Raw genomic sequence first — 24681 nt, forward strand, 5'->3', positions numbered from 1 at the left:
ATAAAAAGGCCCGTTATGGATGGCCGTGTCACTGAGAGGGGTGGTTCATCACTTCAGCCCAGGCTAAAGCCTTTAAACAATTATTGGACGGTTAAAGAAATAATATCCTGTACAGTCGGATTCCTGCAGGATTGATACCTTGACTAATGAGTGCAGTTTTTAGTAGAGTTTTGGAAATATTGTAAGGTCTGTGAAACATTACGAGGCAACGATTGCAATGTTTGGCCAACGGCTGACAGAGAGTGTTGTTTTAAAAAAAAAAAAAAAACGAACTGCTTTAGCTTTAATGGCAGCAATTTTCAATGTGTAAGTGGCTGTGAAGAGTGATCAGATGAAACACAATTAGCTACAAAGTTAATTAACATTAACTCAAATAAAAAAATAATCACTTATCCATTTATGCGCTGCCAAAAAGTGACCTGCCGATGGAAATTCAATGATTAGCTTAGGGGAAAAAGAGGGCAGCTATCGCTCTCTTATTCTGAGCAAAATGGAAGTTTAAAAAGTCATTTTAACTTTGAGGAGAGAGAGATTCGTTTTCTGTGAAGAAAGCAAGAAAATCTGTGAAAGCAAGGAGACGCAACCGTCCACCAACGATGATTCTCCTACTGCAGCAGGTTGCCACCGGTGAAGAGCTTGCTCCGGAGTGGCAGAAGGTACCGTGTGTGTTTCTGGGAGGACATGCAGGCAGAGATGTTTGGATGTGGGTCTGGAGAGCTGGCAGCGCCTTCTTTCCCAGAAAAACATCCAGAACCGACTGACATTCTTCAGCAGGTACCAGGATTTTTCTCTGAAGAAGCACGCGTCACACTGTTTGGGACATGTGGGGAAACATCTTCTTTAAGATTTGACCCAGCAATCCTGGAGCAATTTTCTTATACCACATGGTTGTGCCTTTTTTACAAGGCGAAAGTGAAAAGCAAAATGTCCCAGAGATTAAAACTCTGCGACCTTTGGAAACTTCCCACATCGTAAATCCTCTGGGAACCTGTTGATGTAATTTCTCCACCCCAAAAAAAGAAAAAAAAAAACATTTTAAACTCATGAAAGACTTAATATACAACTTTAGGGCAAATGGGATAAAGAAGTCTTAGATCGGGAAAAACATTAGAACACTTTTTTATACAACTAAGATGGTTTGTTATTCCTTCGGCCTTCCCCTTGGTTAAAAAGTCAAAACTTTATGCGCAGCCGGCAATTAAAGGCTCCATCTGAAGTTGGCACAGAGACAGACAGACTGTTGTGTCTGGCATCAGGACATCAGTGACAGATTTCCTGTCCTATGGGCTGTTTAGAGTGCCCCGTGTTTACAGTGGTCCGCTGGTGTTTCTCTTTTTGCTGCCTTCAGGTCCAGCAGTTCGGCACCGCCGAGTTATGTGGTCGCTAGAGCTATGGAGACATCTTTAACACCAACAGGGGCGTTCAAATCCGTCCGGTGTCTCAGACAGGGCTCACGTCGATTGGGTGACGCAATTAGTTAATTCGATGGCCCAATTAGTGTGACTGTTCTGATTTAAGCTCATACGCCTGTTACTTCCAACCCTGTTCAACACTGAAGAAGCCTTTTTGGATGAGAGACGAAACAACAGAGGTCCAGGTGTCTTCTGCGGAAGCACTCAGGACCGTTGTGTCCTGGATAATCGAGCATCTATGGAAGCATGATGCAGTTAAACTCTAATTAGATGTTTTTGGTTGGATTTGTATGGAAGAAAAACAGTCCCATTGGAATCTACCTTTTTTTTAACACCGAATTTTAAACACTGAATTTTTTTAGACATTGAATTCCTTACACTGAATTTTAATCAGGTAAAAATTCACCAGCAAAAAATTTAGCTGCAAAATATTCAGCTGCAAAATATTCAGCTGCAAATGTGTTGACTTTCGGTGAACTCAAGCCAAAGCAATCTACACTCGATTGATTTGTGATGAAAAAAGTTCATAGTTTTAGAGTTTTTTTAGAACTTACAAACCAAACGAGATTGTTTAAATCATGCAGAAAACCACAACCTTTGTTCCACATGTACTGGTGACTGTTTTTGAACCCTTAGCTTGAACCCAGCGCTGTTAGGCCCCTGGGAAGCGCGTCATAGCCTTTAGATGACACAAAGCAAATAACTGATATGAACTTACGTGACTCATCTGGAAATGGCACATTTTCCCAACATATGACCTTAATTTTCCTATTTTCCCCTCCAACAGCTCACCGTTAAATCCTGAAGCTTCAGATATTCGTCCAAAATAAAATCACCTGACTCTCCAGAAGGTTATCTCCGCTGATGTTTTCACCGCTCTGCTGAGCGGCCTAATTCCTGAGTGAAGGCATATTTTGCTTACATGGAGCAAAACGAGACAGAAAATGTGTCTTTTTCTGCCCGTCAGCATAAATTCCAGTTTCGTTTCCAAATAAAATCTCACCTCCAACTGCAGGAAAGCAGCTTTTGGTCTTTCTTGGACCTATCTGTGCTAACAGCTGGGCCATGTAACCCAGCAGCCCATCAGTGACACCGCTGACCGGAGGGCTGGAGTTTAGGAGCTCTTTGTTTCTTTCAGGTGTCATTGAGGAGAAGATGAGAGAGTAAATGTGTAACTTTAATTTTTAAAAAAAAACAATAACTTTAAATTGCTGTATAATTTGAATAAAGGTTGCATGTTTCCACTTATCAGGCAGGTTCTGAACAGACCCTGAGGAGGCTGAGGGCTGCAGGTCATAATCAGGGATAATACTCGTCCAAACACGGGAACTGTGTGCAAAATAAGTCATTTGTTATGATCCAAATTATTTTTAAGGTGTAATTTCCAGTTAGATAACTCAAGAAAGCACAATTTGTGCTGTCACCTCTGACTTTTAAATAGGTGCTGGAAAGACACACAATCAGCCTTCCTGCCTTCCTTGCGGGGGACTTGGAGTCAAACCGACCTTAGAGGGTTTAAAAAGTCAAACACAATCGGGAACCAATGGCTTTATGACAATATAATCATTGTCACATGGCTGCGACTTCTCAAAGATATCCAAAGGTCAGCCATGATTCACTCGGATAATAAGCCTCATCATTTAGGCTGTCACCCTCTTTCCTTTGAGGCCGACTTAATCTCTGCAGCAGCAAGGCACCAGGAAACCACATGAGCAGCAGCGCAGAGCTGCAACCGCCCCATCATTTAGCACATTAATACAGCCGTAAGAGGAGAGACAACTCTGCACACCTGACCGACTTTGACAGATTAAGCTTTAATTTAAATACCTTCAAACAATTTGTTGATTAAAAATAATCCCCCAACTATAGAATAAAACTATTATCAAAACAGAGTGGAGAAAACCTACAGGAAGGTACGGAAAACTTTGATTCAAGCCTGCTTCCTGAGCATTGACAGCAGCTGTAAGACTATTTACCTGCATTTGGTCAAATCTAGTATCCAGAGAACTACTGAGCCAACTTTATTCTATGCTGGTGAAGATTCTCAGTCATCCAGGTCATGATCATTCCTAAAAAAGTTAAAAAACTCTGACGTCTGAACACTGTAATAAATTTTAAGTCTCTTCAACATAGAAATTAAAGTTCAAAAGCTGCGTTAAAACTGCAAGTATAATCAACTATCAAATTTGCATATTCCCAACTTCAGAAAACCGAGGACAAACATAAGATGAACGTTGGAAAACACACATACTTAAGTTCTCTGTCAAAAACTTATTGTGATAAATTGAGTTTATAGGACAAATTAAGTGCTTTGAACTTAAGGGGGCTGAGAGTTTTTTTAGTGGAGACGTTTCGCTTCACTAAAAAATGTCTGGAGTAGTGTGGAGTTCCAAGCTTTACATTATTGCCCAAAAAGGCCTTGTTATGGCTTAGATAACATGCAAATTAACCCAAAACTGGTCCATGCCTCTGCAAGGCAAGGTCATTGGCCTGGTTTACAGGGGAGATGTCGTGGTCACCTGCATGGAGGTGAGGATTGAGGTGAAAATTGGAAGGAATCAAATCTATTGCTGTGTTTTAGGCTTTTGAAAGTTATATCCGTTTGAATTGAGAAAGCTGTCTGGATGGGAAGCGAAACGTCTTCAAACTTTGGAAAAAAGTCCAGTTGTTTGTTTTTTTTTTTAACCATTTTGGAACTTTATCCTACTTCAATAGATGAACAAGGTTACAAAGTTCTCTGACGCTTTGGCTGATGATTTTATACCTGCGGCTGATTCATTTTCCCTGACTTCTTTCACAGTCGTGTCCACAGGCGGTCTGTAGGCGAGCCTCCACTCATTCATGGAGACTTCTGCATGGACATAGTCTGCGATGCGCAGAGTCGGCTCCGGCGCAGCTGAACAGCCGAGGCTCCCGCTGAAGGCCACAGAGACGACCCCAAGGGCTGTAGGCGGGGAATAAGTGGTTGACTTCCTGCGCCGTGCTGGAGCAGCCCAGTCCAAGCCTGCCAAACAGAACCAGAGCGACACTCTGGTGAGTATTAATGCCCCGCCCTGTTTAACGAACCACTGAAAGGTCAACATGTCGCCTAGCATCCCTTGGAAAGTAGCTCTCCTTCTTTATAATTAAATTCCCTCTGTGTAATAAACCTGAACCACTGGCAGTACAACAGGCCCTCATCATGATGCTGCCACCACCCTGCTGGGTAGTTGGTTTAGGATCTAAGTTACATTTCTTGACATCAGGTCCTTCTAGTCACTTCGCCCAATTGGCTCAATCTTTATCTTCTCTCCGCACGTAGCTGCTTTGCTCCACCTTTTCTGGCTAAAACCCAACCCAAATTCTCCCGACAACTGCTCATGTTGAGACACTAATTTCATGCTTATTCTTGCTGTTGTGTTTCACAGAAGCAAATTTGGGACAATGTGCGTCTTATTTTAACATTTCAATTCAATTTATAGAGAAATTGGGAGAAATTATTTGCCAAAGAAGCTTTTAGTGAAACATCACTTCAACCCTTCTTCTGTAGGCACCGATTGTTAGTAGTTTATTTCTTAAAACTGAAGAGAAATACATAGTTTGAATTTGTCCCCCCGACGAAAGAATAAATCAACTTTTGGAAATAATTTAGATCAAAATCATGGTTTACTAATAGCATGCAACTAATTCCTGAGAAATAACAATAACCGGGGCGATTACTACGTTCATGTTTCACCTTTTTAAGTTTAGCGACAAGTCCAGGAACATTAAATAAATGATCTATGACTTTAAAACCCTGGGACATTAAACCGACTCCTCCAAATGAGAAATGCATGAGAACATGGCCTTTAAGAAAGGCAGATGGGTGTTAATTTTCATAAATCACTACCTGACTCAACCTGACCACAACAATATCTGAGCTTTGATTAAAAAGTTTAAAACACACAATGCTTGACCAGAACCATCGTTTATGGTGCTGCCACCAGGCACGGAGAGGAGGATGGTGGGGCATGAAATTAATCACACTGAGATCATACTACTGAAGTAAGTAAGCAATTTATTCACTGGCTTTATTTTTCACATCTTCAGCAGGAGGGTCAGTAAATATGGAGGGTGCAGAAATAAAGAAAAAAGTGTTTCAGACGCTGGAGGTCTTTCTGTCTGCATCACAGCTTTACTGAAGATAATTACCAAGAAGCTAGGAACGGTAAAAAACAGCAGCAGCAGAAGGAAAGACATTTAATCATGGTTAAAATCTCTATGAAAATGACCCAGACCCCTCTCATTTAAATGCAAAACAAACATGCAACAGAAACCAACAGATAGAGCAAAGAACACTTTGTGTTCGATGAAAACAAGAATATATACTTAAGTCTCAGTAAGGAGTATTTTTGGATTTTGATATTTTTTTTTTTTTGCCATAATCTAAATCCTCAACACAGTATTGATGTGATTTAAGTGTCAGAATTTGTGGTTTTGGAGCTGGACCAAAGCTCAGACGAGATCTCAGGAGTGGCTTGATGAATCGAAGTATTTTAATTAAAAAGGAAAAACAAAAATGTACAGCACAGCATGCAGGGAATGGAACATGGAGCATTGTCAGGGAAACAAGTCGTAACACGGGGAAGTAACATTGAGTGGTGGCCTGGTGGTTATAGTAGCGCACTCGCACTCTGAGAAGGTTGCAAATACCCGGTTCAAACCCCGTAGACGACCACAATGGGCCCCTGAGCAAGACCCTTAGCCCCAGATTGCTCCCCGGGTGCTGTAAGAGCTGCCGACTGCTCTCTGAGGGATGGGTTAAATGCAAAAAACGTTGCTGGAATGCACAATTTCAACCACAAATAAATATTTATTTTCTAATCAAGGGTTAATGCGAAGCAGCTGAAGCAGAAGGTGAGCAAGGAGACTGAGGAAGGGAGACTAATTAACACAGAGTTACTGAACTAAGACACAAGAATCGAACCAATGGGGAAAGTCAAATACTCACCTAAGAAGAATAAACTAGAATACACAGGGAGCTGAGCACAGGAATAAACGAATAACAACCTTAGACACAATAATAAATATAAAGAAATGATCAGACCTTATAGGACATAAAAGGGAGATGATGAACACAAGTAAAAACCAAAGGAGCATGTCTGCGAGTTTAAATGGTTTAAAGAAATGTGACTTTTTTATTCGCCGCAAAGCAAAGCATACACCTGCAGCGAACCTTCTCACCTGGTAAAAACGTCAGGGGTGTTGAGGTGACGAAAGAGAGCAGGTTCACACACGAGGGAGGCGTGCTGACACACGTCCACACACGACTCTCCCAGCGGACCCAGGTGAACCCTGAGAGCGCCCTCTGGAGGCCATGCAGGGACAGATTTACCACAGAAGTCCTAAAATTAATTATGATGAAAAAAGAGGAGAATTATATCAAGTTATTAGAATCTCATATACACAACACCCAGTTCCTGTTTTCTACTACATATTAATTCCTTTGGTAACTAAGAATGGGGATGTGGAAATAACTGTTAATACGACAGCTAAATAACCTAAAATTGTTCGCGTTAGCTGCAGAGGCGACACATTTCACATTTTACAGGAACAAATCTCGATTTCCCAGATCTAGGAGTGAATTTTGGTTGGGGAGCACCCAACAACCCAGCAGGGCTGTATGTTTTTGTACCTGGTGAGTGATGTAACGTTGCACTCGCTCCAACATTCCCAAGCAAGTGAACTCTGGAGGAGTGAAAGGCTTCACCTGGAAAAACATGCATAAACACACCTTTACATGCTACTGTAGCCGGACTTTATGACAGGAATAAAATGGATGTAGGTGCAGGAATATGGAGAGACAGCTTGTCCAGTGTGGACATGTTGGCCTGTCGCTTTTCAAAATAAATTGAAGCCAAATTTATCCATCAAAGGGTTTTTATTGGCTGGGTGATATATTTAATTAACTTGTAACAAGCTGACAGGTGAGTGACTGCTCAAAAATAGCAAAAAATTATGACAATAATACTAACAATTAAAGTAAATCGATAAATATGTATAATTATTGAATAATTATCCTCCAAAATAGATGTAATGTGCTAAATAATTGAATTAACTGATTCAGCCCTAAGTTGCACTGTTGTTGGCGCCTTTGTTAGAACTGCTGCCTTGCAGCAAGAAGGTCATGAGTTTGAATACCAAGCTTGGCATCTTTCTGCATGCCGTTTATATGTTCTCCCTGTTCATGCGTGGATTCTCTCCAGGTACTCAGGCTTCCTCCCACAGTCCAACACCAAGACCGTTGGATTCAACTGGTCCCTCCACATTGCCCTTGTGTGTGTGTGTGTTCTTAGTTTGGGACTAAGGTGCCAATTAGGTTTAGATCAGGGTTAGAAACACCGATAAAGGTTAGGGTTAGGGTTAGGGTTATGTCATAGAAAAGGTTGAAAATTAATGGAAGTCAATGCATTGCTCTGAGTAAGTATTTTAAACAACGATATGTGTGTATGCATGTGTGTGCATGGCTGTTTTCTACTTTGCATTGCTTGTTGATATTTCAGCTTTTAACTTTTTGTTCTCTGTCTTTTTTTTCTTCGTAGAAGGTACACCTGGTCTGGCGTTCTGTTAGCTGTGACATCATCAGGGGAGGCAGATCATCCACTATTACCATCTAACATAGAAAGTACTCCTGGGTCAATGTGAGCTTCTGTGCTTTCTGTGTCTCTGCTCTGTCTTCTCTAACATAGAAAGTACTCCTGGGTCAATGTGAGCTTCTGTACTTTCTGTGTCTCTGCTCTGTCTTCTCTAACATAGAAAGTACTCCTGGGTCAATGTGAGCTTCTGTGCTTTCTGTGTCTCTGCTCTGTCTTCTCTAACATAGAAAGTACTCCTGGGTCAATGTGAGCTTCTGTGCTTTCTGTGTCTCTGCTCTGTCTTCTCTAAGCCCCAGTGGGTGGAGGCAGATGAGCGTTCACACTGAGCCTGGTTCTGGTTCTGCTGGAGGTTCTCCTCCCTGTTAAAGGGGAGTTTTCCTCTCCACTGTCGCTTCATGCATGCTCAGTATGAGGGATTGCTGCAAAGCCATCAACAATGCAGACGACTGTCCACTGTGGCTCTACGCTCTTTCAGGAGGAGTGAATGCTGCTTGGAGAGACTTGATGCAACCTGCTGGGTTTCCTTAGAGAGGAAACTTTCTCACCAACCTGGAGGATCTGATGGAATCTGACTTTAGAAAGAGCCTTGAGATGATGTGTGTCATGAATTGGTGCTATATAAATAAAATTGAACTGAATTACTCCATTTAGCTAAATGGACCCGAACTCTTTCACATCGTAATGTTTAGATGCTGAACTGTTTGTTTGGTGAACCTCACGTTGTTACCTTACCTTCGTTTTTAGAATCGACTTGACTGCCTCCCTGATATCCGTCCGGTTGGTCATGTCCACAGTCCACACATACGGTTTAGCGATGAACTGCTCAGCGTAAGGGTGCTGAGAAGTGATCTGTCGTTCAAATATACCAACGGTTAATGGTCCGTCACAAAAACATTCAAACGGATTTAACAACATGTTTACAATATTTTTACTACTATCATTTATTTGTCTACATTTGTGAGCTACCTGTCTTGTAGTGGGTTTGCCTTTGTAAAAGTCGTTGTTGAGGGATGAGTGTGGCGGGTCAAAGCGCGGCTGAAGGAACATACAGCCCAGAGCTATGGCCTCAACGGGAGCAGGACCTTCATAGGGAAACCCGAGACCTACAAACACCTGCAGAGAGGAGCGAAACTTCATGCTTGATGTCACGCTTGTTTTCTTCTATATAGCCCAGACGTATTGTTTTGTGTTTTTCTTATTTTGTGTTTTTCTTTATCCGACCTTAGCCCTGCGGAGAAGCTGCAGGAAGTTTTCCTGAGACAAAAGTCCGTGGTTTTTGACGAAACTGGGAAGAGTAGAGGTGTGTCCCGGAGGCTGGTAAACTGTGCCGTGAATCTCCAGGTCCTTGCTGATCATTTCCACGTATTCAGATTTCCCCTGGCATATTTACACAGTTCAAAACACACAGCTGAAACCAGATCAACGGTAAACATACTGTATAAACAGACACATAACCAGTCAGTCAGGATTACCACAATTATTTCTATTTGCTAAACATCAGAATAAGGATAATATTATTATAATTGTAGCGACTACGGAGTAATAAAGTTCATGAGTCACACAATGAAGTTGTGGAAAAGAGAAGAAGGAGCTAGACTGAGGTCAGAAGTGAGCATCTATGAGCAGCAGTGTGGTTTCATGCCAAGAAAAAGTTCTGCAGATGCAAAATCTGCTTTAAAGGTTGTTGATGGAGAAGCACAGAGAGGCTCAGGGGGAGCTGCATTATGTTTCTTATAGATCTGGAGAAAGCATGTGACAGGGTGCTGAGAGAGGAGCTGGGGTGGTGGGTGAGGAAGTGTGGGGTAGCACGGTGTTGCAGGACATGTGTGTTAGCTGCATGTGTGTTTTACTGCATTTTAACGTGATTTTCTAAGCTGTATGCAAACGAAATTTCGTTCTGTACGCACTCTGTGCATGCAGGATGACAAATAAAGTTTGTCTCTAAGTCTCTTAGCTGTAAGACGGCGGTGAGGTGTGCTGTAGGTGCGACAGACGTAGAGTTCAACAAAGGTGGGCTCTGAGCCCCTTCCTGTTTGCTGTGGTGATGGCCAGGTTGACAGGAATCTCCATGGACTGTTTGCAGATGACACTGTGATCTGTGGTGAGAGCAGGGAAAAGGTGGAGGAGCATCTGAACAGATGGAGGCTTGCAAGACAGAAAATGAGTGTGAACGAGAGGAACCCGAGATGAGTGGTGAGGTTATGTGGAGCGGAGATAAAGAAGGTGGAGGATTTTAAGTACAGGGGGGGGGGTCAACAGTTCTGAGCAACGGCGACTGTGGAGAAGAGATGAAGAAGCGTGTCCAAGCAGGTGGGAACGGATGGAGAAAAGTGTCAGGTAAAAGCATCTCAGTGAGGATGAAAGGAAAGGCGTACAAGAAGTCAACGCAGCCATCTACCAGGAAGTTCTGGAGCACTTCATGCCTCCTTCTGCTGACTAGCTTTATAAACATGATGATTTCATTTTCAGCAGGACTGGTACCGGCTGACACTGCTAACGGTGCCAAAAGCTGCTCCAATGGCCATGGAGCCATGAAAAGAATAGAAAAACTTTGTCTGACCTAGAAGGGACTCCAGCAACAGCATTTCTGCACATAAAATTCTACAAACTCTTTTGTTTGATTGGCCAGTATATTAACCCGACTAGAAGAAGCTATGGAGGATTGACAAGTGGAAGATGAGCGACACCAGAACCAAGAATGCAGAAGACCTGAAGGCCACTATCAAAGCCAGCTGGGCTTCCTTAACACCTCAGCAGAACCTCCAGCTGACCACCTCCATGCCACGTCAGGGTCGATGCGACAATTCATGCAAAAGGAGCCCAGACCCGGCACAGAAGCCTGAAATCTCAGCTTATAATATCCTTTTTTATCTTAGCTGTACCTGTATATTAGTGTAAACATGATGTCTATTGAGTCCTGGGTCGTTTTCTCCGGCTGGAATAGATTCTGCTGCTTACCCAATGCCAGCACCACACTGAGGCTCATTGCTGTTTCTGCAAACTGCAGCATGCTAAATCCTGATAAAGGTTTTCCTTATTTAAAAATAAATAATTTTACCTGCCACATGTATTCCTGTTTGCCGTAGACGACTGCTATCCTGTCTTTCTGGTAGCTTCCTGGCTGGAGCCGGGTCTCCCTCATCCCCGTCTTCGCTGCCTCTTCGCTAACAAAGCCAAGGAAGGAATTATCAGGAGTGTGAGCTGCGGATGACAGGAGACAGCGACGTTGCAGATTGTGGGACAAAAAAAACTTTTGTCAATGCAGCAAATTAATGTTAAGAACCTCCATTGGGTGGCTGAGGGTTTGTGGCATCGTAAGTACATCAGCTTTCTCCATCCAGACATTTTATTTTTTCCTCAATTTTCTTTGCAAAGTTGCTCAAGCTCAGCCAGGCTGGGAGATGTCTCTCAATACTTATGTTTTTGTGGACATAAGTAATCAAAATAAAGGATCGATGGAGATAAACATGCGTCATGTAGACATGCCAACCAGACTATCGTGATAAGATTAAGCTCAACTGGATATGATTATTCAATAAAATTTAAAACAAAAGTTAAAACTTTTTCTTCGGCACAGACCGAAGCACAACTTCTGCGATTTTTAGAAAAATCTGAGGACTCTACATTTGTCATAAATGCTTTTATTCTGAAAAAAAGCCTGGTGCACGTATACACACATCATGATCTGATTCATTGATTTTCTGTCCATATTAGCGATTTATTTGGATTATTTTTGTCTTTTTCAATCCAAACACCACAGATTTTCAATTAGATTCAGGTCTGGACTTTGACTAGGCCATTCTAACACATGAATATGCTTTGATTTAAACCGTTCCATTGCCGCTGGCACAGAATAAAAGAGCTATATCAGGAGAAACGGGGCAATATTTAATCGTTTAATATATTAAGTGCACTATAGAACCAAAGAATTGCAGGTCGCAGACCCCTGAAAACTGTGATCCAGTGAAGCACATTAATTTTAAAATCATTGTTATAATAAAAAAAGTAAAAGTGAAAAATGAAATGGTCCCCACCAGTTAAGGTTTCTGTTTCAGCACATATCATCTTAAGAAACTGATTCAGCATCATGTCTTCAGTACAGGGCCCCTGTTGGCCCCTGTTGGCCCCTGTCTAGAACTGTCCATGAACTTGTCGGCAATTCAGCAAAGTTGCTTGTTAATTCACATCTGAGACACGCAAATGATCGAACTAGAAGCACTTTGGCTCCATCCAGCAGTCAGACTGAGAGCGACGTCCGGCTGTGACGGTGCACCAGACTGGGATGTACAGGGATGTGTTGTAACTCCGTTTTAAAGGCCTGTTCACCAATTCAACATCAATAAACCCATCTACATACCCAAGACTAGAACACTTGTCTACTTTCTATTATTCCCAGCTATCCCTGTTTTTGCTTATTTTCAGCATAGCTATTTTTCTACTGATTCTATGCCCCAAATTCAAACTAAGAATCTCTTATTTAGCAATTGCTCTAAAGACACCATTTTTTTTAAAGTCAGTAAAGGGTTAATTAATCTTGCCATATCCGTCAGTTTGCTCACTTTAACCTATAAGGCTTCAAAACAAATGCTATATTTTTACTGTAATTACACCACACAGTTTGACTCTATGTACAGGCTAGGTGACCTCTGAATTGTGGATGTAATCTAGGGATCTAAAAACTTTTTCCAGCCACAGTAAATTTTTGTTGCTTAATCGTTTACTGTTTTATGAAATGAAGCCTTGAACTTGATGCCTAAAAACAAAACAATGTGAATAAAGCCGATAAATACATCTTAACCAAGGAACAAAACAAAGAGAGCTGCCTGCAGAAAATCCCTTGTGGCCACCATTACTGGCAGTGTTTACTGAGACAGCAGGCGAAAAAAAAAAAAAAAAAGCGTTTAAATTGAAAATCGGTTGGAAACAGACTTTGCAGCATTAATCATTTGTCAGTGGGGGGAAAGAGGAGCTCTGAATATAAGAGAAAAGTTCGTGTTTGGATAGGCAGCTGCTTTCTGACACGGCGGGGAAGGCGTTAGAGATGAGTATTTACTTTACAAAGACTTTGCCAGGAAAGGTTGAAGTAAATTCTGCCAAAACTGTCCTCATTCATCCGAAACAAAATTTCCCGCTGGATCTTTTTTAACTCCACTTATCTCTGACACCTGTCGGGGTCCAATACTTCACACTCACACAGATATGATGGTGAGGCGGGGCGAAACTTCACACGGTGTCTCTGGTTTCCTGATTCTGGTGGATTTGTTGCATCTGCCTGTCTGTTTGTCCTTTTCTGGCTTTTTTTTTTCCTCTGCCACATCTCTTGCTGTTTCTTATTATCACGGCTTTCTTTCTTTCCTGCTCACATTTTTAACGAGCAGCTTCACCTCTTCCCGCTCAGCAGGACAAATAAGCAAAACGTTCCAGCATGACAAATGATGAGGGGGGGTTCTCGACTCGCTGCTTCCAGCTTGCCTCCATCCCCTGACAGGCTGGAGATGATGACAGGTGGAGGTGTTGGAATGAAAGTTAGAAGGTTTGAACTATAGTTTTCAGTGGTGTGCATCATGGGAATATACAAAGTACAGTAAAATTATTTATTTCCCATAAATGTGTTTCTAAATGTCACATTAACAAATTTCAGTGTGCTTTATTTGGGTTTCAATAACATTGCAAAGCAGTGTTTCGTTGTAAGATGCGAGGAAAACCATGTTTTTCGGTTCTCTTTTGCAGAAACAAAAAGAAAAGCTGCACATTTGTGAATGAAACAATTTTACAACATTTTGTTACAGCTGCAGCTTTTTACTGTTTTACATGCTTTGTAAACTTTCAGAAGAATAATCAGATTAGATCAAACACATCTTTAAACATCAGTTTTCAAGTCCTGACCCAGACTCGTTCTTGGATTTACATCTGGACTTTGACTAGGCCAGTGTAAGGCATTAATTTACTTTGATTTAAACCATTCTATTGTCTCTTTGGGCTCATCTCTTGGTGGTCTCAAGTCTTTTGGAGGCTAACAGGATTGTCCTGTATGTAGTTCTGGACAGTACACCCCTCAGGTTTATTGAGCCACACAGACCCTCCACCAGATCAAGCTGCCGATTCAACAGAGGGTATGATCTGTTGATCTAATCAAGATGCTCCTTTTAGGGGTTTCTGGGTGCGTCCTGCAGGAAAGAGACGCCGGGGAAGGTCCAGAACTCAGTGGTGGGACCTTATATCCCGTCTGGCCTGGGAACACCTTGGGATCCCTGAGAAGGACCTGGAGGATGTGGCTGGAGAGAGAGATGTCTAGGGTTCCCTCCTGGACCGGTGACCCGAAACCCGATCTCAGGTAAGAGGAAGACGATGGATGGATGGATGGATGGATGGATGGATGGATCAATGGATATTTATAAAAACTTGTACCATTTTTTTCCAGTTCCTATTTATGCAACACTGTGTGTTGGTGGTTCACATAAAGTCCTGATAAAATATATTCGAGTTTGTTTGCTGTTCTAAAGTAATAAAAGAGAAAAAAATTCAAATGGGTATGAAGACTTTTGCTAGACATCCACAGTCCAGAGGCAGGACCAACTCATTACTTCCTAAGTCAGCAGAAGGTCTCGAGTCTTTATAGTCGATTCACAAGTCAAGACTAACAAGTCCGAAGTTAAATCCTTTGACTTAAATTTCAAGTCATTAACAAGTCATATTGAGCTATCCCTGAAAAGTTAATGAAGCGAGAAAACAAATGATGCCGATGAATGTTTTTATTTGTACTAATATTATATTAGCGTGGTAAATCTATGACTGTAGTGACAGCATCAAGTCATTTCAACCAAAGAGGCACAAATCCGAGCCAAGTCTCAAGTCCTCAGACTCGACCCAACTCATCAAGTCAAAGCCACTCGCACATGCCAACTTACGGAACATGGTCAAATACTGCAGAGGTTGGAGACCCCAGCTGCCCCACAGGGTTTCATATCCGCCAATGTGTGCATAACTTGCCAAGTTAAAGGCTGGTTCTGTGCCGAATGAGTCCAGAATCCTGAAACGACACCTAGAATAGTGCATAAGCAGACACATTTTCACCATGCATCACTGATACCACACACTAAAAAGCTACGCTGCTGCCATATTGAGTTAAGTTATGTTGTTAAATGACTGGGATCCTACTGGTAATGTTGGAAAGCCAGTCCCATCGCTCTGTGGAGGTGAGCAAGGCCGTGGTAGTCTGTGTAGATGAGGTCAAAGGTGAGAGGTCTCTGGATTGGACAGCTGCCCTGACCCGGAGCAGCACCTATCAGGCTGGATGGGTAGCAGCAAAGGAGGGACACCATTAGCATGTGGTTCTGAAATGTTTCTGCTGCCAGAGGTGAATGCATGCATGCAAGACCAGAAAATCACGACTTCATAAAACATGTATATCCTTTTAATGCAGGCTGCAGCACTATCGGTCATGATGTTTTACTGAAAAACAGACTCGGCCACTTTATTAAAATCTGACTAAATAAAGCAAGGGTGAGACATATCCTGTCCTTATTGCTGAAATAACACACAAATATTCTGGACAAAGATAATCTAGCCAAAAAATGTAGGACATTGTATGCCGCTTATTTTTTATTTTTTTTATTAAACAGGCGAACATGTGAGACCCCTATTATGCCTCTACGGGTATTTAAAGGTCCCGTTTCTGCAGAAATCAGACTAACCTACACCATTAACACATCGTGTGCTTAGGTTATTGTTGACCAGGCAAAAAATTAATTTTAATAAAATAAATAATTATAATAATCAAAGTTTTGTCGCACTTTAAGTTTGCCATTTTTGGCTTTCATGTGATTATCAGCTTTAGGGACCTAAATCATATAAAAAGTACCACAGCTCTCTGATAAACTGCACAGGGACAATTGGGGGTTCAGAGTATTTAGGCTGCAGACGATGAAGATTCAGGGTAGAATAGTGGAAGCATCCCTGCAGACGAGCCGTGTTCATTCACCACCACACATGGAGACGGTTTGATCCCTGCTTGTGTTTTTATCATCCTACTGGTGAAGATTCTCAGTCATCCAGGTCATGGTCATTCCAAAAAAAGTAAAAAAAACAAAGCAACTGGACTTGTTTTCCGTAGTTGAAGATGTTTCGCTTCCTCTCCAGGAAGCTTTCTCAATTCAAAAAGTCTGGAGTAATGTGGAGTAACAAGCTTTATACTACTGCCTAACAAATGAGATCACGAGAGATCAAAACATTGTTCCTTTAAGCCAAGCCAATAACAACCCTAACGACTCCTTGTTACTGAGGAGTGGACCAGTTTCGGTTCAATCTGCTGGCTTAATGGCTTTAACGACCGCCCATTACTGAGGGGTGGACCTGTTTCTGTTGAATCTGCATGTTATCTAAGCCATTACAAGGCCTTTGTTTGGCAATTGTATAAAGCTTGTTACTCCACATTACTCCAGACTTTTTGAATTGAGAAAGCTTCCTGGAGAGGAAGCGAAACGTCTTCAACTACTCTTCACCACACTTAAAAGTCTGGGGCTCAGCCAAGCAGGAGTTGTGTTGTGGAATGGCTTAGATATAGAAATAAAAAGGAGTACCACGCTAAGACAATTTAAAAGCAGGTATAAATATGTCATCTTTAAAAAATATGCATGTAACCCAAACATTTAAATGTGATAATTTGTAACATTTTCAATAAGTACTGCTAGATATCTTCTTCTGTACAATTGCTTTAAAATAAGACACCGTATGTAAGTGTGCTTTGGTTTGTAATGCCATTTATCAAAAGACTGCATATGTTACATGACATTAATATTGTAATTGGGGGTAGGTTCTTATAAGTTCTCAGAACTTCTACCTACTCCTTTTGAGCACTACTAAAATGTCTTAACATTTCAATGTAAATCTTACTTGTATTTTTGCTCAAAGAAACTGAAATTAAAAAAAATAAAAATAAAAAAAACTACGGAAAACAAGTCCAGTTGCTTTGTTTTTTACTTTTTTTGGAATTTATCATCCTGAGCTGAAAAAGATGGAGTTTTTTTCACGATTCTTGGGTTTTTGTTTTGTTTTGGATTTTCTGGACTGACTATTTTACACCGTGCCCTTCATCTCTCAGCCTCTAGTCATTATCCAATCAGCTCTGCCGTCTCCCTGCCACCTGACCAGCTCCACCTGCTGCACTTAATTAGAGTCAACGCTGCTCTCCTGTTCTCCTGCCTACGTATACCTGCCTGAGCCAACTTATTCCTGCCTCGGTTCACTACGGCAGCTTCTCTTTCTGGTCTTCGGCCTAAACCTGCTGGTCTCATCAGCTACCAGTATCCTAGGAATAAACAAGAGGAAGATATTATATCTAGATTAAGATTTGGACATGTAGGGTTAAATAGTACTTTGAAAATAATAAATAAACATAGTACGGGGTTATGTAATTTTTGTGGAAAGTTGGAAACAGTTATACATATTTTTATGGAATGTAATAAATATAATCTAGAAAGAGAGGAATTAGTAGAAGAGTTAAATAGGAATAAAGTTAAATTAAATATTAGAGATCTGCTACAAAAATCTTCTGGAGATGTGGTTTTTAAATCTGTGTTTAGGTTTCTTAGGAAAACAGGTCTAATAGGGAGATTATAGGGATTAGACATCTGGTTCATACTCCAGTCCAGAAGGTGGCGGTAATGCACCTGAAAGTTGTTTGCCAACCGCCATAAAACAAAAAGAAGAAGAAGAAGAAGAAGCTACCAGTATCCATTCATTCCTCAGTAAGCCTTTAAGAAAGCATCGTAACTCTGTGTCCGGTCGGAATATCGGGTTAATCTGACTACACACGTTACAGTTTTAGCTAATCCTAACTGAGAAAACGTCCAACGTCTGGTAGATGGCGGAGGTATGACCTGTGCAGTTGACGCTGCGAGGTGCTGATGGTCAGGTTGTGTCCCAAGACGGTCAGGCAGGCGCTGAGGTCGGCCCACTGGACCAGTTCTCCAAGAGGACCTCCTTTGTCCACCATCGCTTCAAAACGGTGACCAACGCTGCCGGCCAGGGCACCGAGATAAAGCAGCACCTACAGAACGGGAAGGTAACTTTTAAGGCCACTTTGTACTGTTACGGTTCCTCCTAGAGTGTTTTAAGGCCGTTCTGTTTGTAGAAGGTCTGTATTATTGAATACAAGGTGTTTCTGTGGCACCCTAAAAACACATAAGGTCAGTAGTAGATAGGGCTGGACGATTTAGAAAAAAAAATATTGATAAAATAGAAATCATATTGATCGATATCGATAATTATCAACAAATTCAAAAAATATATTTTTAATGCAGCCCTGACTATTTTATGCTGTTTAGCGGCAAATTTTTGATACAGAACACACAAACACTGAATTCAAACTCAGCCCTTTCTGAATTCTAATATTAACCCTAAAACTACAAGTATAAAAAAATAAAAAAAGAAGGCGTGCTCTCTGAACTCTTTGAAGGGGCGGGGCTTGGTTCCTGGGTCTGCGTTGTGATTGGTTGGGAGGATGTAATGATGTAATATTAACCTACATGATAGGCTAGAAGGCAAAAGGAAGGAAATCTGTTATTCTATTGAACTTTTTATTGACCCTTTTTCTTCTATCATCCATATATATTGTTATTGAATTATCATCCAGCCCTACTAGTGAATAGTTTGGCACACACCTATAGACAACACGTTTTTGTGAGCTGAATAAAATAGAACTAATGCAGACTATAATGCTCAGTTTAGGACACTTTAAAGGGCAAAGGAGCTACAATGCAGCTTTAAAGATGAAACGTAACAAAAAGGGTCGCAAACGGATTGCATGTCCTCTTGTCTTTCCTGTTTTGCTCAGTGTCTAAGAGAATTGGTGATTAAAATTGCAGAGACGCTTTTTCATTTTAAAAAGGAAAAGAATAAATGATAAAATAATTCAGTTACATTTATTTTATTTTATAAATAGGCTCCAATAAAAGGTGTTTTTCGTGTGAGATTATTTTTAAGAATAAGCAACGTGAATCTATTAATCGGCGCCAATAATGCTCTTAAATTTGTTTTTCTTTTTGCTTTTTTTTTTAATTTTTATGATTTCTCTTAATGGTCTCATTGTCTTTTTAAATTTGGTTGTAATTATTTTGATGTGCGCTAATCTAGATCACAATGTTGATTTAATCTGGTTAAATAAAGGAAGGGAACATAAACTGTGATAATAGATTTTTCTTTCAATCTTTTCACATATTTTACTAGGGATGCCAATAGATAGAGAGGGTGCTCTGTAGTACCCATGTGTATCTGGGTTTTTACCTTCATCTGAGGTGTGGCAGTGTGGTTCCTGCTCGTCTTCATTCGTCTCCCGGCCCAAATCCAACGTTCTGACATCCTCTCCACTCTGGACCGGATGAACTTTACTGCAGCGCTGCTGCTGCTGCTGCTGATCACCTCGTACAGCGGGCTCAGAGTCCCCCGTATAAAAGCCTGAAAATCACTGAGCCATGAAGACACTAGAAAACCTTCATGTTTTTTTTATGAATCTGTGAACTGAATCGAGTCGTTCAGCGTAGCCATGATGGTAAAGAAAATACCTTCTCAGTGTAAGAAGCAGTTTTGTGATGCCACGGCACCGCTGTGTGGTTCATTCCGGGTCCGGCTGGACAAAAGTCTTCTATCTGACTGAGATACACCAAGATGGAGCAGGTGGAGCCGTCCACCCCATAAAATGCATAACATGGGTCTGATTGCCACCGTGCCCTCAGGAACTGCAATGGACACATTAATAATGCACTATTAACAGCAAGATAAATAGCTTTCAAACTGTTTCACACACAAAAATGTAAAAAATATCATTTGTATTAAGGCTGCCTAACTATGGAGGAGCTGCAGAGGTCCACAGCTCAGGTGGGAGAATCCGCTGAGACAGGGCAACCGTTAGCCTAGCAATCAACAAATGAAAGTCACAAGCCGTCCCGTAAACAGTTGTCAACCCATGTATGGAAGACGCATCACGTTTATATATATATATATATATATATATATATATATATATATATATATATATATATATATATATATATATATATATATATATATATATATATATATATATATTTATTTTTTATTTTATTTTTTTTTCCCCCTTTTAAATTGGGCCAAATTATCACAGAAAAGTTAAAATCTCACAATTGAAAATGCCACGTACAACATAAAGTGTATGTATTTTAATAGCCACATTTTTTACATTCTGTTTACTTGAATAGTAAATAAGATCACATCTACCCAATGGCTTTTACTCAATTGCTGACTATGGTGCACCAAAATCTGCACTGAATTATTATATTAAAATTGGCTAAATACACAAAGCGTTTTTCAAAAACTTACACAAATCTTGTTTTCAACTTCCAAATCAGGTCAAGGGTATATATATATATATATATATATATATATATATATATATATATATATATATATATATATATATATATATATATATATATATATATATATATATATATATATATATATACACACACACACACACACACAACCCAGTGAATGTGGTTCTAGAGCGAGGGTGTCCAAACTTTTTAGCATGGGGGCCAAAATTGTTAAGATAAAAGTACTGGAGGGCCAAAAACGCACATTAAAAACCAACTAAAATTACCCGAACAGTATATTGTGTTTTAAAGTGTTTTTGACCTAAATATGGTGTTTGTGACCAAAATATGGGCCTAGAATATTTTAATTAAACAAAGAAGTCCGATTTTCTGTAGAATGGGAATGTGTAAATCATTGTAGACCCAAAACTTAAAAAGGGTTTTGCACGTTTGCCTCATTAAAAGATGGTCAGACAGTTTGTCAATTCTTTTGGGTCAGTTTTTGAAAACGCTTCCTATATTTAGTCAATTTTGATAAATAATAAGTCAGTGCAGATTTTGATGCACCTCCTTTTGAGTAAAGCCATTATATAGATGTGATCTTATTTAGTATTCAATAAATAAAATGTAAAAACATGTAGTTATTAAAATACATACACTTTATGTTGTATGTGACATTTTCAATTGTGAGATTTTAACTTGTCAGTGATAATTTGGCCCAATTTAAAAGGAGAAAAAAAATCTCTATCTGCATCAAACCACTTGTGCTGGTGGGCCAAAACAATCTTGAATTGCTTTTAGGGGGCCGCACAGAATCAGTCCAAGGGCCGCAAATGGCCCCCGGGCCACACTTTGGACACCCCTGCTCAGTCACTATTTTTTAAAGTAATGACTCGGGGTGGCTAAATGCAAATGCATGCCATACTTTCCAGGTTTCCTACTGCAAAAAGTATTGAAAACCATTTGTTGTTCTCCTTCCAGTTCATGTTTATGCTCATGTCCCAATAAAATGCATTAAACTTTGTGGTCCTTATGGGACAAAATGTGAAAAATATCCAGGGGAACGAATACTTTCAATGTACCTTGAATGTCTCATCGTGGTTGTCTGAACACCTGAATTATGATTTTATATGAAGCTTAAATTGACTCACGCACTACAAATATATAAAACCTTAAGACTGCACACCTTAACTACAACCACGCCACGCAGAGCCTTGACGTTTATGCCGCCACATGTTGTACATTTACACCTTCTCACCTCCACCTTCTCTGCACACACTGGGTAAGCTGGATCTGATGGAACCTCACACTCCTCGTTAAGTCCTGCGGGGGGAAGACGGGAACAAAAAAGTCACGCTGTGTGCAATTACTTGAGCACTGGACAGCAACCCTGACATCCAACGTCTTGAATGAAAAGTGCTGGGAGAACAGCAGCCGTGCTGCTGTAGCGCTGCCATGTCTGTGACTGGCACCGGAGCGCAGGCGCTGTGTTCTCATAGGCCGCTTCCCGTAAGCCTCCCGCCATCTGCAGCCAACGTCAGTCAACTGGAATGAGTAGACACACGCACACACACACACCTGACCCACCTGCTTCTCACCAAACATCCCCATTTATACCGGCAGCTGCAGCCAAAACACACACAAGCTTGACTGTATAGAGGGGCGGGCAGGGGGGGGGGGGAATAAAACGATAAGAAAACTTGTAGAGGCACACTGCAAAAACGGATCTAAAAATAAGTAAAATGTTCTTAAAGTTAGTGTATGTATCCTTCATTTGAGCAGGTAAATAAGATTATCTGCCAATGGAATGAGTATTTTAACCCCTAAAATAAGATAATTAGACATCCTGCACTTGAAATAAGATGATGGAGATGAATTGTTCCTATTCTAAGTGCAAAAATCTTATTCCATTGGCAAATCATCTTATTTACCTGCTCAAATCATGGACAAATACGCTAATTTTAAAGAATATTGTACTTATTTCTAGTTCTGTTCTTGCAGTGCAGAGCAGAGGTGCGCAGGTCCAGAACTAGGACATGTTTCCTTATTTCAAAAACAAAAGTACGAGTAGACGAGCCGGTGAAAGGACTCCTGGGTAATCCAGCTGTGTTTTATGGGTGTGAGGTAATGAGGGTGAGGGGCCTGCAGGATGCGGGTGGCATGTGTGTACAATCTGCACTGCATGCACCAATAGGCACATATGAAGGCTTGTGATGGCATGTGTTTTTTTTATTTTACAGTGGCCGCCTGCTCATCCCCACCACCCACATACACACCTGGGGTGCCAACAAGTGTGAGCGCCCCCACGTCTCACCTGACACCTCATGGTACTGTGGGACCTGTTAAACTTCTATTTAAGGACGCCGTCTTATAACAGCCGCCTGTGCCCAGCGGCCTTTAACTCCTCATGCGTCCCCTTTATCAACACAGCCTGGTGGTTTCACTGTGTAGTCATTATGTCCTGACGCCATGAACCGTGTTTGGCTGAGTTGGGGAGTCAGACCCCTCGCTCCGGGCGGCAGGAGAGAACTTTACAAGCAGCCGTTTCATGAACCCGACAAGAAAATACGACTTACTTGCAGCTCAGGTGACACAGTTTAAAATAACAATGTGACTACAGCAAACATTCAGTTGCTTTCCGAAGCAGAAGTTCCCCGAATAGAGCAGAAACTTGCACTAATATGTCTCTAAATGCCCCGACATTTCTGTCTCCTTTAAACCCATCAACTCTTATCTGGATTTTTTTTTTACATTGTTCCAAAGTTTTATGGGTGACAAAAGTATTCACACCCCTTGAACTTTTTTTTACTTCTTTCCCCTCTGTCTTTACGATGGCAAATGTTTTCTAATGTTCTCTAAAGGATCATCTGAGGCGTTTAGGGAACAGCTGCAGTTATACTGAGACTGAATCACACATAGACTATTCCCTAAGTGATGTCTGAAGTTAGTTTCATTTATTGGCAGGATAAGTGGGAGAAATTGGCTGAATATAAATTTGTTGCATCGCGTTTCCGATTTTTGTTTGTAAAAATGTAAAAAATGTCCCTCTATCCTACAATTATGCCCTGCTTTGCATTGATTTGTGACATAAACATATTGAAACGTACAGTCAGTGTTTGTGGCATGTCAAGGGGTATGAATACTTTAGGCATTTGTTCCTATATTTTGGGATTTAGTTGCTATGTATGAAAGAAGAAAGGAAACGTCAAATATTATTTCAATTACTTTTAAATACCCGAATGTCAGCAACATAAAACTGCCGTGTCTACACTAAAATGCAGCATTAAATTAATTCAGGTTTTCTACATTTTACCTCTGAAAAAGATTTATGATTAAATAAATGCTCGCTTCAACAGCTCTTCTGACCATTTATCCACATGAGAAGTATCATCCACAGCTGAAGTAAACGCCAATTAAACCTGAGTACCACTCAAATTCAAAGGGCCCTAAATAAACTCACACCTTCGCTGCTTTTATTGTGATACGGTCTGAGGTCAGTGAGTGGAGGGGATGTGGAAGCCTGATGATGATGATGATGATGATGATGAAGGGAGAGCTGATCAAGTCGCTGTGAAACTTTCTGCAGCTCCGTCTCGACCAGGTGGGCCAATCCCTGCTGCTCTCGTCTGAAGCTGGAAGACAGACAGAAGCCCAGACCTACAGTTATAGTCATAGAAGTGGCACACATGTTTGTTTTTACAAGTTTGTTCGCTGAAAAATGATTGCAACAGACAATTTTTAAGGTTCATATTAGCAACTATATCAACATTTACAATAGGGACTCATTAATTATATTTACTGGATTTCATCCCATCAAATCCTGACTGATTCCCAGTGTTTTTGGATAGTTTTTGAGCTCTTAATGGAGTCTAGATTCAGGTGTTTTCTATACATGTTTTTCTTATCTGATCTTTGAGTGTCTCTCTTCAGCTTTAGCCTCAAAGATTGTTGTTCCATGATGCTGCAAAACACACAGACCATTGGATTGAAGAAGAAGTTGCTCTTCTGGAGAATGGTACGATGTTGCAGTGATTTCATAACAATCTTTCTTTTCAGCTAATCAGCTGCACTTTTTAACATCTTTATGTGGATTTGAAATTAGCGTAGATATTTTTTTTCCCAGTAGAGAAATAAAAGTAATCAATGAAGAAGCACAACCTGAATCAAAACCAACTTGACTGCAGAAAATGTAAAGACAGAATCAACAACTACAGGATCCTGGGCAGCAAATGGCTTCCATGCACGCTACTTAATTATGCATCAGGGTTAACCAAGTTCATAAAATACAATAAATACATAATTGAA

General features: G+C 40.7%; 1 protein-coding gene across 1 annotated transcript in view; it reads right to left on the bottom strand.

The window, feature by feature from the left end:
• Nucleotides 1-3807: 3807 nt before the first annotated feature.
• LOC105926630 (alpha-1,6-mannosylglycoprotein 6-beta-N-acetylglucosaminyltransferase B) overlaps nucleotides 3808-24681 on the bottom strand; it is a 28862-nt gene continuing 7988 nt past the window's right edge. The window contains exons 5-18 of the mRNA XM_036129677.1: nucleotides 23905-24008; nucleotides 21635-21726; nucleotides 19588-19761; nucleotides 19310-19480; nucleotides 17905-18074; nucleotides 15185-15316; nucleotides 14935-15068; nucleotides 11085-11227; nucleotides 9248-9403; nucleotides 8993-9139; nucleotides 8759-8875; nucleotides 7066-7140; nucleotides 6615-6775; nucleotides 3808-4416 (exon numbers count right to left, since the gene is read on the bottom strand). Coding sequence (XP_035985570.1) covers nucleotides 4248-4416; nucleotides 6615-6775; nucleotides 7066-7140; nucleotides 8759-8875; nucleotides 8993-9139; nucleotides 9248-9403; nucleotides 11085-11227; nucleotides 14935-15068; nucleotides 15185-15316; nucleotides 17905-18074; nucleotides 19310-19480; nucleotides 19588-19761; nucleotides 21635-21726; nucleotides 23905-24008 — 1945 coding nt within the window. The 3' untranslated portion in view covers nucleotides 3808-4247. The remainder of the gene's footprint in view (nucleotides 4417-6614; nucleotides 6776-7065; nucleotides 7141-8758; nucleotides 8876-8992; nucleotides 9140-9247; nucleotides 9404-11084; nucleotides 11228-14934; nucleotides 15069-15184; nucleotides 15317-17904; nucleotides 18075-19309; nucleotides 19481-19587; nucleotides 19762-21634; nucleotides 21727-23904; nucleotides 24009-24681) is intronic.

The sequence above is a fragment of the Fundulus heteroclitus genome, unplaced genomic scaffold, assembly GCF_011125445.2.
Source record: "Fundulus heteroclitus isolate FHET01 unplaced genomic scaffold, MU-UCD_Fhet_4.1 scaffold_2.2, whole genome shotgun sequence".
Lineage (NCBI taxonomy): Eukaryota > Metazoa > Chordata > Actinopteri > Cyprinodontiformes > Fundulidae > Fundulus > Fundulus heteroclitus.